The sequence below is a fragment of the Phodopus roborovskii genome, unplaced genomic scaffold, assembly GCF_943737965.1.
Source record: "Phodopus roborovskii unplaced genomic scaffold, PHOROB, whole genome shotgun sequence".
In the NCBI taxonomy this organism is placed as follows: Eukaryota; Metazoa; Chordata; class Mammalia; order Rodentia; family Cricetidae; genus Phodopus; species Phodopus roborovskii.
This window is the reverse complement of record NW_026125052.1, coordinates 668,802-686,077: the sequence shown is the minus strand read 5'-3', so window position 1 is coordinate 686,077 and position 17,276 is coordinate 668,802. Positions and strand designations below refer to the sequence as shown.

Sequence of the window (17,276 nt, the reverse complement as noted above, 5' to 3'; positions counted from 1 at the left end):
CACAGTGGAATGGCCCCTGCACGGAGGAGACAGAGAAGAGAGAGAGGGAGAGACAGAAAGGGGGGAGGGAGGAGACTCAGAGGCATTAGTTTAGCTGATTGTTACTTGTTATGAATGGTGGTCCTGTGATGAGTTGGGAGAAACTGTATCTCTGTCACCATCCCTGCCACGTAGTCTGCTGTCCGACAATCGCTTGTTTTCCAGAGTGGCTTTTGATGCATTTAATTCCCTATTCAAAGGGAGCTATCAAACAGCTTTACCTCTAGCACAGCTGGCTCCCGCCTCCTCCTGACTTTGCCCTTTCCTGGCTCCCAGTCTTCCTGAGACCCCTGTTCCCTGCCCCCACCCCTTGTTAAGGAACAAGGACAAGTTCCAGCCTCCTGGGGTTCTCCATAGCCTCCTAAGTGTCCCATTCTATCTTCTTTCCCTGCGGGAGATGAAGCCTCCCAAGTCAAGCCCTCTCTCCTTGGATTTGCTCTTCCTAAGCCTCAGTTTACCACTTAATTTGCCTTGTGCCACAGAAACAAAAGCATTTGTCCAAATACTCAGCAGCATACAGGTGATAAGGAAATCTTGATAGACATCTGGAAGCATCAACCCAGCCCAGGAAACTCTACGAAGAAAGAATGCATACCAGTACAGTCTGTGCAGGTTTCAGAGATCCAAGCCATTGACATTAACCCTATCACTCCTCAAAGGACCTTAAAAATCAGGTATGATTATTACCATCTCAGTTTTCCATATGACCATGTTTGCTGATTCTAACCAAGGTATCTGGACTCCAAAAAGCCTATCAAGGACCTGCCCCCAACTGTGAGTGGAGGGCTCCGATACTCAGCTGCATTGTATTCTTATCCACCTGAATTCCGCAGCAAACAGGACAAGCTATCTGTACCTTGGGAGAAGAGGCGCCACCACCACTGGGCTCAGAACAATTTAGTACACTTTGAGGCAGGGTTTCATTAAGGGTTTCATTTGCTACCCACGGATGTTAAAATGAAGAGGGTCTAACCCAGGATGCTCCCTAGAACATGAGTGGGTCCTGGGGAAAAAAAAGAGTCATGTTAGTTTGTACTTGGTGGGTAAAAGAGGAGCTTAGAGAATGCAGGCGATTAAGGGAGGAATGGATGATGCTTCTTCAAGTCTTCAGAATGGGCAGTTTCTACCTCGACCCCAATAGTGGGTACCTTTCTCCTTTTTCAGCTGGTGAAGGATGTTAGCAAGGGCCTGCTAGTGTTCCGGGGACTGTCAGCTGCCTGGTTCTCCTTTCTGCATAGCTTGATTCAAATAGGGTTCCGTTAAGAAAAGTTAAGACAACCAGGTGGTGGTGGTACACTTTAGTCCCAGCACTCAAGAGGCAGAGACAGGTGGGTCTCTGTGAGTTCAAGGTCTACAGAGCAAATACACAGAGAAACCCTGTCTCGTAAAAACAAAACAAAAAAGTTAAGACTGTACTACACTTCCTCCCTCTCCTTATATAGATGACCTTGTGGATCGATAGGACCTCTAGTTCTCAGTTATTGCAACAATGCCAAGCGGTCTAAACTGTTGAATGCAGATGCTTGCTGGTCCCCAAACAGTGTGATCTGGCTATAAGGCTCCAGCCAAGGTTGAGGTTCTCTGGAACTGGACATGCCCTCTAAAAACTTTTTTTAAAGATTTTATTTATGTGCATGTACCTGCTTGTCTGTGTGTGAATGGCGTGCCCTCTGAATTGAGCGAGAGTGCAAGAAGAGGGTGCTGGATCCTCTGGCACTGTAGTTACAGGTGGTTGTGAGCAGCTTGATGTGGGTGCTAAGAACCAAAGCTGGGCCCTCTGCTTGAGCAAGTGCTCTTAACAACAGAGCCATCTCTCCAAACCCTGGACTTGTCCTTTTAGGCCACCTCGAGTAGTGAAGGGAATCTTTGCTATATGTGTGTAGTGCTTGCCCTTGTCCTGGCTTCATATCAACATAGTTATGAACTTCCTCTTAACTACTTCAACCCCAAATTATAGTTCTGTCAACCCAGGAACCACTAGAGATCAGTATTTTATATCAGCCTGTCCCTGCTTTGAGCACACAGTAGGTCCTCAGCAAAATTTTCCAGCTGTATGAGAATGGCTATCTTCCACTATAGTGGGGTATATGAAAACCCTGCCACCCAGGGACTGTCACTATAGTTCTCTTGCCTCTACTTGCTCTGGGAAATACTTTGTTGGAAAGCAGAAAAAGTATAGGCCAGCAGGATTAGCTATAGAAGAGGTGGCAGAATTGAGGCCAGGGCAGGGTCCTTCCTCCCAAATCAGCATTGAGTTTATTATTAGTATCCTCAACACAGAAAGATCAAAGAAGTGTTGTCATCGAAAGAGCCCGTTTTCCTGGGCCCAGATGGTCCTACGGGAGGTCAGGAAGGCAGGAAAAAGCCTGGAATCAACACTTAAGATGAGATTTTAGAAGTTCCCCCACTACATTTTTCTCCCTTATCCTTTTTTTAAAGACCAGAATTGGCTCTATGACCTTGTCCATGTGATGTCTGATGGTTCAATGACTGTTTCCCACATCGAAGCATGAAAAAGCTGACACTTGAAGAAGACACTAGTGCAGGCCAACCCAGCAGATACACACTATGTCTTCAATGGATCCACTGGGAAATATCAGAGACCAGGCCAGGGGTTCTTGGTGAAACCATAAAAGGAGGAGGAGGTATGAGAAACACGAGACTCTGCACAGTGACAAAATAAATTGCTTTAATGGGAGGCTTCCTGAGATGGCTGTTAGCCAGTCAGTATCCCTGCCCTGGAATTTCGTGGAGGAGCCACTGGCTGAGCCCCAGGCCCGCGGGAAGCTAGGGCATCACGCTGCCACTACGTCCCACCCCTCTAGAGATCCAGAGGTGTGTCTTAATGTCAGGAGAACAGAGCTAGCTGGCAGCCTGTCCAAAGTATGCCATCCCTGTGGCCGGAGGGGAGGTAAAGAGATTCATTTCCCACTGTGGGTGTTTTTCCATGGGGAGTGGGGAGGGAACACGTTACTTTTGGAATTTCAACTCTGACCTTTACAAAGAAAAGTGATAGACACTTTAGTAATATATACAGGGTGGGGGTAGATACTTGGAAGGGAAATTGCACTTAATTACAATAGTTTATAGTTTACACCCATTGGACAAATTTACTTCTTTAGAAGAAATCTTTAAATCATCTGGGATGGGAGAGGGAGTCTTGTCAGTATTTACAGTGTCTGGCTCAGTTCAATAGCACACATTCTCTCCGGTCCTCCTGGTCATTTCAGTAACAGATTCAAGTTTTTGCATCAGTTTGTTCGATGAAGGATTGCCGCGTAGACTCCATGGTTTTCTCGCTTCCTGTTGCACCACTTGGCACCAGCCACCTCTGGGAGAAACAAGGGCACTTGGCGTCTCGGGAGAGGCATCATGACAATACTGCAGAGAAGGGAAGCTAGGCTTCAAGCTGCACCTCGAGAGAGCAGGTTGTTCAAGGTGCCTGCAGGGTGTCAGGTCAGCAGGGACCTCTCCTGGGCTCCCGGGTGCTCATCGCATCACTGGGCTTTTCTACGACAGCTGCCCAGAGAGACTTGATGGCGTGGAAAATGGGGTCCTTGTTGCTGCACACAAAGTGAGTGGTTATGTAGGCATCACCAGGCTTGCAGTGGACACTGCAGAGGAAGAGAGAGAGGAGAAAAGGCTTAGCTGTGTGCACACAGGCTATTAGCTTCTCCAAGGGAGGGGACACCCAGCTCAGCCAGAAAAGTACCTGGGGGTTGGGGACTGGGATGAGGTGGGCATTCAGCTGCATGGTGGTTGCTGAAGCACATTCCCTGTAGGAAAGCTTTCCCTGACATTTCTGAGGAAAGAAGTGCATTGCCAGAGACCCTGAAATAGCCCTGATTTGCTGACCTTACTCCTGAAGTGGTAAGGTGTGACAATGGCATTTATACAGTGCTCAGGGAGATCACACAAAAGCAGGGTGGGGAGCTCTAGGCTTCTTGTGGAAGTCTCTTCCTAAGACCTCTAAGAGCATGGGGCGCTAGACCACTACTCCCCAAACTTGGATGGAGCAACCAGGACAAGGATCCTGCTAAAACATAGATCCATTTCTGGTTCTTAGGCCTGGGTTAGGCCTAGGAGTTTGCACTTGTAGTTTAAAAATTATTTACACGTATTTATTTGTATGTGCTTGCATCCACAGTGCACATGTGGAGGAGGGCAGAGGACAACTTGCATGAGTCAGTTCTCCCCTGCCTCTACATGAGTTCCATGGTGAAAGTCAGGTTGATGGGCTTGGCGGCAAGCTCCTTCACCGGCTGAGCCACCTTACCTGCCCAGGGAGCTGGAGCATACATTTCTAAGAACTCCTTGGGTTCTGCTGACACTGCTGATCTACCAGAAGCAGCAAGGCCATAAAAGCAAGTGAGGAAATGCCCATTTCCTCAAAGTTTCCACTAGAGAAAGGGCTTTGGGAAGGGTGGGGCTTGAGAGATGGCTCAGCCATTAAAAGATCTGGCTGCTCTTCCAGAGGACCCTGGTTCAACTCCTGACACCCACATGTTAGCTCGAAACTGTCTGTAGCTCCCATTTCAGGGAATCTGACACCCTTACACAGACACACATGCAGGAAAACGAGTGCACACGAAATAAAAGTAAATTAATAATAATAATAATAATAATAATAATAACAAACTTTTAAGGGTTGTTACCATTAGGAAAAGAAGCCAAGGGCTGACGGTGTTGGATGCCACCCATCTGGGTGGCCCAGGGAAGGAGACCTCAGAGGATCTGGAGCCACTCTCTGGGAGGAGCCACAGGACCCGCGTGAGGTAGTCTCCCCTTCCAGAGCCTGGGGATTCCCTGGGATGACTTCAGGAAATCACCACTCCCCTTTCTCAGTCACTTTCCCCTTCCTTTTCTTCCCAGCCTTGCACTTTCCTTAGCACTGCAGGATTTCCTTTCGGCCTAGTTAGTGGCTTGTTCTCTCAAGATGCTCCCTTCAAACATACACACATCACACTCATGAACCAGGATAAACACAGGCCTGTTATCCCATCATTTTCTTACTAATCAGTGCTCTCAACTATGACCCCATGAGGCTATCACAACATCATGACAGATTTTAAAAAGCAAGGTTCAGAGTGAGCTGGGATGGTCCAATGGTTCCGAACCAGGAAGACGGGAACCAGAGCACTGGGTTGGTTTTGGGTGACCTCCAGCATGTGTCAGGGGCTAAGAGCATTCTTTCTATTTAGACTTTGTTTTCAGTCAAATTAGTCTTCACACTTCAGTTTCTTCCTCTACAGAAGTGGAGTTTCAGTGGGCTTTGTAGCATTAGTACAGGTGAAGTTGCCTCAAAGGTGTTAGCATGGTGGGTATTATCAGTGTCCAGCACGGGCCCCTTCCTCTGTTCTTGCTGCTCTTGAGGGCTCCTAAGAGTGGGCCTGAGCTATGCATTTGTGTGAGGAGCTGGTTTCTGGTCCTCCTACATTCTTGAGGACTTGGTCAGGATCCTCTGATACCCTTTGCCTCCCTTCTTGCCTCTGCCCACCCCCACTCTTAAGTCTCTTTACTTCCCACAATCAGCCCCTCCCCTTTCCCTTCCAATTTTCAGATTTCAGGTGGAAGAGAGAGAAAATGGCTTGTGACCTCGCAGGTTTCAATAGAAGAGCAAACAAGAAGGGTAGATAAGGAGACGCCAGTGAGATTCTATGACCTGTCATTAGGGATGGGCTTCCCAGCTATCAGATGTTTGCTCACATAATAAAATGGTGGCAGAGCCCTAAATGTTGTCAAGGGAACTAGAATTATTTGCTCCCCTCCGAGTCTAAACATAAACATCTGATAAGGTGTGCACTGGGGTCCTAGCACACCCAGTTCCATGGTGGGCCCCCTCTGTCTTAGGGGTGTGGTAGCTGCAGTCTTCATCCTCAGAGTATTTGTTACATAATGGTGGTAGCTAATGCATACTAAAATTCCATCGTGTGCAGACACTACTTAGGGCTTTGCTTTCACAACCTTTTATCTACCATCATTTTTTAACATTTATTTATTGCAAGTGTACAGGCATTCACATGCCACAGCTTGTGTGTGGAGGTCAGAGGACACCTTGCAAAAGCTCCCTTTCCACTATGTTGGTGCTGGGGATCTACTCAGGTCACTGCTCTTTACCTACTGAAGCCATCTTGCTGGCCTCCATCTAGCCTTTGAGGTAGGTGTCCATTATTTATTTATTCACTTAACCCATTAGGAATGCCTCTTATGTGCCCAGGACATGCAACTGTGAACAGGACCGGTCTATAATTTCACACAGTTTATATTTTAGTGAGTTTGAACAAAATACCACTAAACATATACATATATCCTATGTCACCAGCTTTTAGGAGGAGATGAATACTCTTAGAAAACAAGCCTGGTAAGTTAGGCTGACTTGAAAGGGGGGTTCATTTAGGGAGGTAGTGACATTTGACTTGAAGCAAATGAAGGAACAAGCATGGGAAGCCCCACAAATTGTGCTCCAGGCAGAAGAGGCCAAATGTACAACACTGAGTGTGGTCATTTGCTAGCTGTTGAGTCCCTGGTTCCACTTAAGCCCAGTGAGCAAAAGAGGAGCAGAATGAAGTATGAAGATAGCAGCAGCAGCAGCCTGATCACCCAGAGCCTTGTAAGCTATTGGGGAGTTTTGACAGGGGAGGGACATGCTTCATTTATCTCTTGAAGAGATCACTCGGGCTGCTGCAATCAGACCATAGTGTTGTGTGTAAGAGTAGAAGTGGGAGTCAAGGGCCACTGAAGGAGACTAGAGACAAGAGAAGCCTGAGTTTGGGCTAAGATGGTACCCATGGGAGTGGTGAGGAGTGTCAGAATTAGGGTATATTCTAAAGGATTCCTAGTAGAGTTTAACTGATGGACAGGATGTGGGGTATGAAGAAAAGAATTAAGGTCTCTTGTAGGAAAGGAGGGTAGGGGTTTTAGAAATGGGATTATAAAACAAGAAAGTAATTTGGATATGGAGAAATGGCGGGGGCAGGAAGACGGGGAGTTCCTATTCTAATGGGCTCCGTTTGAGAGGTGTGCTGCACATTTTAGGGATGCACGTGTCTCACTAAAAATAACACTGTCAGCGTACGCACTCTCAGTGGGCAGGACTGCCTTGGAGACAGATCACAGGTGCCATCAGTATATGCGCGTGGCCCAAAGTCATGGGATTGGTGGTGCGAGCATTGATAAGAGGAGGCCAAAGAGTGGTCCTTGCCCCTACCCACCCCCACCCAGTACTCCAATATTGAGAAGATGAGTTGCCAGCTAAGGGTAGGAAGAAAGAGTACTGAGTGCTACAGGATGAGATGATATCTAAGATTCCAAAGGGAAAAGGAGGGAGTAATGGGCTGTGGTATGCTATAAGAAAGCAGCCACTGGATCTGCAGCATGGAGGTGGTATTGATCTGGACACAGTGGAGTATGAGGCGAGAAGGCAGCCTGTGCCGGTCTCAAGGCTGGGATGGAAGTAAGGTAAGAGAGAAGACTGGTGGCAACAAGCAGCTCACTTCTATTGTCAATTCCTTTCCAGTTAATTGTAGTTCCAGTAAGGGAAAGTACTGATTATATTTACAATTTTAGAGGTGTGGGAACTACAATCTACATGGACTATAAATAAAATGCATAGGGACTTAGAACGGCAAACCTTGCACACTATAAGATCATCAGATAGGGGCTAGAGAGATAGCTCACAGGTTAAAACCACTTGCTGCTCTTACCCAAGGACTGCAGTTCAGTTCCCAGCACCCATACGGCACTCATAACCACCTATATCTCTAGTCCCAGGGAACTCAACATTTCTTTCTGGCCTCCTTGGGCACTATATACTAACATGCACAAACAAAAATAGATATTTATAAAAAAAAAATCTGAGTGAGACTATGGGGGAAGTGAATGTTCTTGGTCATTTACAAACCTCTTTCTCATACTTGGGAGACACTCGGGGTCACTAGCAGCAGAAACCAGATGTGACCCAGCTTTCATGGACTTGATGTTCCCGTGGGTCAAACACAGAGGGATACATTCTACTGGGGTCTTCTTGCAGTCAGTCCTTACAATAATTCCGTGAAAGAGATGTCATTGTATATAGAAGGAAACTGAGGCTCGACATATTCCCTGAGGGCATGAGTAGAAGGTGGTAGAATTTTGAATCTGGATCTGGCCAACTCACAGGCTTAGCACTCCTAGCCATCAGACTTTCTTGCTTCCCTCATCCCAACAATGAAGAAGGCTTGATGAGAAGGGACAGCTGTAAAGGACTCACAATGAAGCATCCCACCTTCTCTTGCCAGCACCTCTAAGGGCATTTCTTGACCCCTCCATAAACTAGGGACCCTACTTGTGACTGAAGCCATTGCTTGGTATAGTCTCTGCTACACAGGAGCTCAGACACAAATGTCTCAGGACATAACACACAATTCCCAAGAGCTGAAGGGGAAAGAGACAAATTCTTCAGAAAGGACAGATGGCAGGAGCTACAGGAAGATGCTTGGCAGCCAAGGATTCCGAAACTCCATCCTGGAGAATCCTGTACAGTAAGTGCTGGAGTCAGACAGCTTCAAGTCTACACTCTGGATTTAGCTTCCTTATATATGCCCAACCCTGCATCATTATCATGGTGCTTAAGCATGCATAGCTATCAGAAGCCTGTAAATAGCACTTGGGAGGCAGAAGAAGGAAGATCACTGCAAAACGATGCCAGACTCGTTCATACACTGAGTTCTAAGCCAGCCAAAGATTCTTCCTCTTGGATCTAGGTTCCCAAGCACTGTTCCTTTCCTGCTAACACATAAGTTTCCTTTCTCCCAACTTCCAGGAAAACAGCAATTGGTTCAGAGGCTACCCAAAGCACCCAAACCATCATCTAAAACAAACAAGTAAGAAAGATCTTGGGAGGTGAGTGCTGTGGAGTTTATAATTGTGTGCAATTATTCATATCCCTCTTCATCTTTGAGCTTTAGTTTTCTGCATAAAAATATCTACTTAGCACAAGGAGTAGGAGGGTTAGCCAGATAATGCATAGTAGAACAGCAGTTTGTTGGAAATTGGAGGTACTAAAAAGTATTCCCTCATTTATCTATTCATCACCCACCCACCCATCCATCCATCCACTCACTGAATATTCACAAATGGCCCAAGCATTTGGCAGAACGCAAAAGGTTTGGGTACTATGGTGGCTCCTTAACCACTTTTTTTGGGGGGGCTAGGGAGAGAGAGAGAGAGAGAGAGAGAGAGAGAGAGAGAGAGAGAGAGAGAGAGAGAGCACACCTGTCTGTTAGCAACAAGGGGAATACTTATCTAGAGCCTAGACCCAAGATTATGAGCCTTCAGGAGAGATGACCATAATCTTCAGACATGTTGCTGCCAGGGGCTCCAATGACCACATGTAGACCAAACACTGAAGTGGTTGCTGAAGAAGGCAGGAGTGACAATGGCTTCATAAATGCACAGACAGAAGAAGGAATGTAGAGGGAGCTTTCCTTTTCACCTGACTATGCCCCTGGCACCCTGTTGGCCACTTGTGAGACAGGGTAGGGTTTCCCCATTTATAAAGCAGTCTTAGTGTGGAGAAAACAACCCTAGCTCACACAGCAGGAACTGATGGAGTCAGAATTAATTCAGGTGTCCTGGCTTTTCCTACCACTATACAATGCCTATAAAATAGCCCAGGCATGGCACACACATATCAGCACACGTGAGAAGCCCTTTTCAGCCGGCTCTGTTTAATCTAGCAGTTCCTGGAACATATTTGACCAAGGACCCATTCTCTCCCATGTCTCACATGGCCTAACACCTAGCAATGGTTTTGAAACCATCTCTCTCCTATATTCCTTCTCTGACAGCATTTCTTTGTGAGACCACTGTCTCCTCGTGGAGAACAATTTAAAACGAAGAAAGAACAAAAGCTGCTCATGTTCCTGGTGCCTCGGAACAGGGAATGCGTCGACCATCTTTGCTCCAGTCTACCCTTTTCCATTCTTCCTTCTGCTTTGATTTGAAGGAAGTCTTCTGTTTGGAACTTAGCATGATGTTTAATTTTTACTCAAGTTCCTAACCACTTACAACAACAAAAGCATCGATGATTACCATGGGCATTTTCAAGAGAGAGGATGGGTGTTTAAATGGAAAGAGTCCAGGATTGGAGTCAAGGACTGACTGACGTCTGGGCTGAGTTCATCTGCATGACCTTGGGTAGGTCACTTTCCAGTCTGGGTTTCAGTTTACGTCTTTGAATTTAGAAGACTGCAGCGGAATGAAAATGGTGAGACAATGTTCACCAGACAGAGGTTTACACTACAGAGCCAATTCTTTTTTCTTTGGAGACAATGGTCCTCTGGCCTCAGCCTCCTGTGTTCTGCTATTACAAGCATGTACCATCATGCCCACCTGAGTATTTTTTAAATAGTTCTTATTAGTATAATAAACATCTGCGATGTTGCAGAGATGAGGGTCTGGTCACCTATGAGATATCCTGGAATATAAAGACAACTTCATAACAGGTCAAGAAAGCTGCTTATGCAGCTTCAAGGTTGACTAGCCACTCTGACCAGTGGAGGCAGAAGCCACGTGGGGGCAGACAGCAGCATCTTTGGGAGCTTCTTGAAGCGGGTTAAGAGACTATTTCCTGAATCCAGAGGACTCATTTCAACAAGCAAGCATCAAAGTCAATGTGGGAAAGACAGGGATAGTTAATCACCACCCTGTCTAGGGCTGCCCAAGCGGTAGATGGATTGATAAACCTTTAAAAGAGGAAGGTATTCCCAAGGAGGGCTGCTGCGCCTGGCTGCCCCCCTGACTAAGATTGGTGAGCACAGATAAATGTTTTCTCTGATGGTTCCAACGAGTGGGAAAAGGCACGGGAGTCAGGAGTCGAAGGGCAGGGTAATGGAGGGTTGTCTGTTAATCTTCTAGTGGGTGAGGGAAGAGTGGTAGAGTGGGTCCCACACACCTCTCCTTCTACCTCCAATTTTGGAGCCCAGCAACCCAAGCTATGTGTTTAGCGTTCAAGATACATCAGGCACTTAATATACAGGTCCTCTCCAAATCCTTGAAGCAAGTAGAAGGTACGGCTCTTATTTTCAAGGTGAAGAAATGAAGGCTCAAATAAAGCAGCAGAAGCTGCCATACTTCACTCTAAGGCAGTGGTCCCCAACCTTCCTACTGCTGTGACCCTTTATTACAGTTCCTCACGCCGTGCTGACCCCGACCATAAAATTTTTTCATTACTACTTCGTAACTGTAATTTTGCTACTGTAAGGTAAATATCTGAGATGCAGGATGTCTGATTTTCGACCACTGTGAGAGGTCATTCAACCCCAAAGGGATCATGACCCACAGTTTGAGAACCACTGTTCTAGGACCAAAAGAAGATGAGTCAAGAAAGGAGTCAAGACTCCTGAGCCCATAAAAGAATCTGATCAGAAGCTCAGAGAAGTGGGTGAGGTGTGACTTCCAGGGCTCAAGGGTGGGGGGAGGTTGGGGGGGGGAGGGGAGACAATCAACAAGATCAAACCTTGATGAGTGCTTCTGACATGAAGTTCAAGGTTGTAGTCTCCTTATCTAGCAATCGATAGAGGCCAAACAGTTCCCACAGTACACAGACCCTGGCTGCTGAAAGGTCTTATTGTGTTACTCTGGAATCCACAACTGTGTTCAGACATCTTGTCCTGTTTTCTAGTTCTCAGTGGCCTGTCTGGCTGTCTGAGCTACAGCCCTCTCTGTTAGCTGGTTGTCTTTATTACTCCATCACCTCTTTGGGAGGAGGGAATTAATTACTCATCCTCTGAGGCAGTGACTAAGCTGCTGGATCCCCCCCACTTTTGTGTGTACCAGGAAGTTAAATTTAAGTTTCTTAATAAACCATCAAATGGGCACAGACTTCTGAAAAAGTCACACTGCCTACTGGGAAGTCCCCAAAGGGTTGGTCGGTCTTATTGTGCCTGGGGGTGGTATGGGTCCTGGACCAATAGAATCAGTCGCAAGACCCCTGCTTCACCTTTCTCTTTCCCAACTGACCACCTTTGCAAAGCTGGCAATACAACAGATGTCCTGACCTTCCCATCCTAGCCTGGAAAAACCCTTTCCATGGACCATCAACCATCCCAGTCAGGAAAGTTCAATTCCAGTGTCTGACCGTGCTGTGCCATCCAGACTCCAGTGACCCATCCAAAGTCTGCATTTAATACTTCTGGCCCCTCCGGTTGGCATTACCTGTTTACTTGAAGACATGCTGGTAAGGGTATTGATGCTACTGGTATCTGTGACCACCATCGCAGATGGAAATCGGGAGGTGTGGGAATACTGAGGGGGTTCTTGTTTATGTGAATACACTGGAGAGACAAAGAGAAGACAAACTCAATATATGCGCACAGTCACAATACCGCCAGATTCTTTAATCAAGGTACTTAATCTTGGCCTCCCTGGTAAAATAAGGAAGGCATCTATTGAAGGAAAATATCATATTTAAACTGCTTTGACTAAATATATACCTGTGCATACTTCTATTTCTCTGACTTTCGGTAAAAATATTAGGAGCCTAAGTATCAGCAAGTGGCCTTGTGCATATGGAGGACACTTGCTCCAACATGACACATGTGCTCAGGTGTGTGCTTACTGTTCATGCCATAATTCAAATAAATTCCATGTTTCCCCTCAGAGTTATAGACTGATTAACAATAGTAATTGATGCATGTATAATTAACTATATAATTCTGGGCTATTCCAGTTTCACTACAATGATATCAAAGCCTTAGGATGTCACAGAAATATGAAGGATAAACAAAAGGAGACTTGACTCAAAAAGACCTCCAGGGGCATGTGACTCAATATTTGGTTGTTTTAGTACTTGCCTACCACATCAGGAACCTTGTGACTCATGTTAGCTATCCATAAGAATCGTGTAGATCCTAGGTCACCTGACTAGCTAATGAAAGCATGTGGATGCTTGGCCACGAGGGAGGGACCAGCACGTTCCCAAAACATGGACCCTACCAAGAGGCCTCCAGTATGAAAAGGAGGTGAAGGTCACTGGCTGCTGGTTATTTCCTGGTTTAGCCCCCTGGGCTCTCTCCTCATGGCTAGTCAGGTCTACTGGGTCTGAGCAACCCCACAGGTCATGGTGACCACTGTGATTCTGTCCCCTACCCTAGGCCTGTGAGGTGATACGGGACCTAGATTCTAGAGGAATGAGGTGAGGCACATGTGGGTCCCAGACTCTGCTGCAGGCTGTGGCAGAGTTTTAAAAGCCAAAGATATGTGACTGGAATGTGAGGGGCTGTTTAGAAACCAGCCCTGCAGGCCTGAATCAGGACTGAGCCCTGAGGAGAGAAGGCTGAACCGGGCAGTTCAACCTCAGACCTGTTGTTTGTCTGCGGCAACTGGAGGAAGGGCTCCAATTCCCTTTGCCCTGCTTGCCTCTTAAGAGTGACTTAGTAAACAACACTTGCATTTCTGCAACGCTTTAGGCTTATGAAAGGCAGATCACTCATATTTTTATGTCATGTTCATAATTACTCCATAAGCAAACTATTCCCGTTTTATGCATGGAGAAAATGAGACTCCTAGTAGCTGGTGGCTACATGGCTGTTTAAAACTAGTCTAGACTAGATACTTCCTGAAGTAGGCAAGACATCCATCCCCCTTTCCCCCTTCTAGAATTTCTTAACTTGAAAATTAAGGCTATAGCCAGGCTTGGCCAGAATAGTGGAGGCCTGAGGTCAGGATGTGAGGCAAGAATAGGAAGGCATAAAAGTCGAATGTGGGGACCCTCTGTGCAAGGGGCAGAGACTCTGGTGCTCCTTGACTCGGTAGAGGACAAGTGATATTTTCCATGTCGGTTGATGGCTTTGTTTGGTTTTTATGTTGTGTATATGTTCATGCATGTGTGGGTGCACATGTATGTAAGGTTATGTGTGCCTGCCTGCATGCATGTATATGTAGGTCAGAGGGTGATCTCAGTTATTGCTCCTCTGGTATGATCTGTGTTGTTTTTTGAGACAGGATCTTTCACTGGCCTGAACTCAACAAGTGTGCTAAGCTATTGGCTAGTGAGCCCCAGGGATCTACCTGTACCCACTCCCTAGAGCTGGGATTATAGGCACATGTCACCCCACCCAGATTTTTGGCATGGGTTCTGGAGGCCCAAACTTAGATTCTCATGCTCGCATAACAAGTGCTTTACTGACTGTGGTATTCCTCTAGCCCTTGTGTGTTTTGTCCTCAGTGTCAGGAATTGAACTGGGGGCCTCCTGACTGTTGGGCAAGTGCTCTATCACCAAGCTATATCTCCATCCAAGTTTCATGGTTTTCGATTAGAGATTCCCAGGGTGTGTAGACTGTGGGCACTTAAGATGCCAGAAAATTCCATCTGTTTCAGAGAGGCAAACAGATCACAATCTGCATGCCAAGTCTGACATCTGGGGCTGGCTGCAAAGGTGATGGTACTGAGGGAACATGCTGTGACCGATTGGTGAGATTCTCAAGGGGCTGGGATGCTGTGTGTTACACATGCTTTACCAGCTCCCCTTGGACGGAAGGCCTGCATTTTCCACTGCAAACTTCCTCCTTTGGAGCCTTGGGGCCAGAGAAGAGGACAGAAAGGCAAGAACAATATCCCAAGAGCTGAGCTTGAGAAATCATCGCCTTGGTTGCTAATAGATTGGGGAAACCAAGCCAGTACTCTTCCAAGAAACTTCCAACCCTGGCACGTGTGTGTCCTTACTGTGGGAGCTCTGTAGCTGAGTTACCGCAGCCATGAAGGGCTGCTGGGCCATGTGGCTGCCTGGGCTCTGCTGCATAAGGGGCTGCTGGTGTGGACTGTGTAGCTGTTGGGAGAACTGGACAGGCTGGAGGGCTGCCAGGCTGCTGGCCACACTGTTGATGACAGGAACACTCTGGGCTTGGGAGGTGTTGAGGCCTGTGGGAGCAAGAGAGAAGAGTCAGGGTGGTACCAGGGATGAACAGATGTGACAAGGGCAGCATCCATCATAGAGGGAGTCGATGCTCGGTGTATATGTCACTGGGCTGAGCCTGTTATGGAAGAGACTGCATGGAGGATTACTTTACAAAACCAAGGGAACTGAGAAGACCTAGAGAGAAAATTTTCTGAAGCCTGAGAGTCTCTCCAAATCATCCAATGACCTCCCAAATTCAGCTCCTTTGGAGGCACCAGAGCCCCTGGGAAAGCTGAATCTGTTTGCAGGCTCCATGCATGCTGGACTGTGAGACACCTGCCCTGGTGTCCTCTGGCATAGTTAAGGGTGTCCACTTTAGGGTATAGCTTGTTACCCAGATCTGTCTTTCCAGGAGAGGGCAGCAGTATGCAGCAGCCCCCTCTGTCCTGCATGTCCCCTTTCCCACTGTCCCCTCCTCCACCCCCATTACCTCAAGTCAAAGGAAATCAAACCTTCTTCCACAGTCCTAGAAGGAAGAGGTCTGAGGATTCACAGGAGAGCCCGCAAGGCCCTTGGAAGAGGTCATACAGACTCTATTGTCAGTAACAGAGAGGGGAAGAAAACACAAGAATCCAACCCGTCTGTGAAGTGGATATATGCTAGGGTTTTTGGTATCTGCAGAACTAGGTTGTAGGAGGAGGAAGCAGTAAGTTAAAGATGTAACAGTAGGTCTGGCCTTCTTTCTGTTCTGAGGACATGGGGAACCTCTGTGCTTTGGCATCAGGCCTTTATCCCAAGATCTCTTTTGAACCCCAGCCACTATTGCAAGGCCTGGGTTTCCTTGTATCCATAATCTAGTTGCTGGCATGACCCTGGGGAAGATGAGACAGGATCAAAGTGGAAGCCAGAGGAAGAACAGAGAAGATCCCCCAGTCTCTCTTCTGGAGCTGCCAATATTCCCTCGTCCTTGCTTTGTGGGGGGGGGGATGTAACGAAGAGGAGGACCCAGGAAAAGGCCTATTGCAGAGGGGAGGTCTGGAGAGCCTTCCTGAAAGGGAGAGCACTTCCAAAGCTTAAACGGGATTGTGGGAAGTCCTCCAGGGAGACAGCACAGTCTTAACAATTGCCCACTTGGAGCTCTAGCAGATACTGTTATCTGAAAGTTAAAAGGTGAGACCCTTGAACAGAAAGGAAGAACAGATAACCTTCTTCCTGGCTCCCCTGGGTGGGACTTGACTGGTGTGTGTGTGTGTGTGTGTGTGTGTGTGTGTGTGTCTTCTGATCATCCTCAGAATGTCACTAGAATATTACCTCCATGGGGGACCCAGCTTCTCCCCAAGTGTGTACCTCACCTGACACCCTGATGCTCTATTTCAATTTCCCTCTTCTTCTTGATGGCCTCTGGCTCCAAGGAAACCCTATGAATTTTCTGTTTATCCAGGACCTATGCCCACTACTCTCATAGGGAAGTCTCTGCCCAGGAAAGAATAGTAACCCATCTAGACTGGATGACACTGGAAGGCACAGTTCGGAAACACACCTGAGCATTAGAGCCACCCAGGGGACCTCTTTAAGAAATATACATTCTCCAGCCCCGCCCAAGACTCAGTGAGTCAAAGCCTGCAGAGGTGGGGCCCAGGAATCTCATTTTCGACAGTCTGAGATCCCAGTGAGAACCTCTGATGTCATCCTAGCTCCCCCAGGGTGTGTGACTTGTGGCCTTTTTATCCAGAAGAAGCAAAGATAATGAGCATTTGGCAGTGACAAGTCACTTGTCCAGAGTCCTGCAGTGCTGAGGATGGGGGCCGTACACACGAGAAAACAAGAGACCTCTCTCTGACTCTCCCTTAGAGGAGGGTACTAGGTCACAGCCAAACTTCCTGGCAATCCTCACCCTTCTTTATGCTCTGTCTACCCCAGTGCACATGCGCACCTGTGCCTAAGGTCAGTGTGTACCCTGTCCACATGCAGGAGACACCCTGAGGAGGCTGAGATGCCTGGGTGCACATGATAGGAAGAACAAACGTGGAAAATACAGAATGGCCCTAGGGAAAGCTTTAGCTCAGACAGCACCTAAACTGGTACAGCTGAATGGATGTCTTAGCTTGGTGTGGGGAAAAAGAAAGTGGGGGCAATTTGTGCATTACTTTGTTTGAAGAAATAAGGAAATCTATATCTTACCCATAGGCCTTTGTTTTTCATGGTGTGTGTACATGTGTGTGCGCATGAACATGTAAAGGTCAAACTTGCAGGACGGTAAGCAAGCTACTTTAAGGCATCTCATTCTTTATCCAAGTCCTGGAATTAGTTTGGCTGCTGTAGTCCGTGCACCAGAAGGGCCAGTAAAATGGAAGTGAACTT

At 47.1% G+C, this 17,276-nt stretch overlaps 1 protein-coding gene across 3 annotated transcripts in view; it reads right to left on the bottom strand.

Annotated features, from left to right (window-relative positions):
- Positions 1-2,708: 2,708 nt before the first annotated feature.
- Positions 2,709-17,276, bottom strand: part of Hnf1b (HNF1 homeobox B) — a 52,410-nt gene continuing 37,842 nt past the window's right edge. For all 3 annotated transcript variants that reach the window (XM_051181586.1, XM_051181522.1, XM_051181613.1), the window contains exons 7-9: positions 14,744-14,938; positions 12,235-12,353; positions 2,709-3,653 (exon numbers count right to left, since the gene is read on the bottom strand). In XM_051181586.1, coding sequence (XP_051037543.1) covers positions 3,633-3,653; positions 12,235-12,353; positions 14,744-14,938 — 335 coding nt within the window. In that variant the 3' untranslated portion in view covers positions 2,709-3,632. The remainder of the gene's footprint in view (positions 3,654-12,234; positions 12,354-14,743; positions 14,939-17,276) is intronic.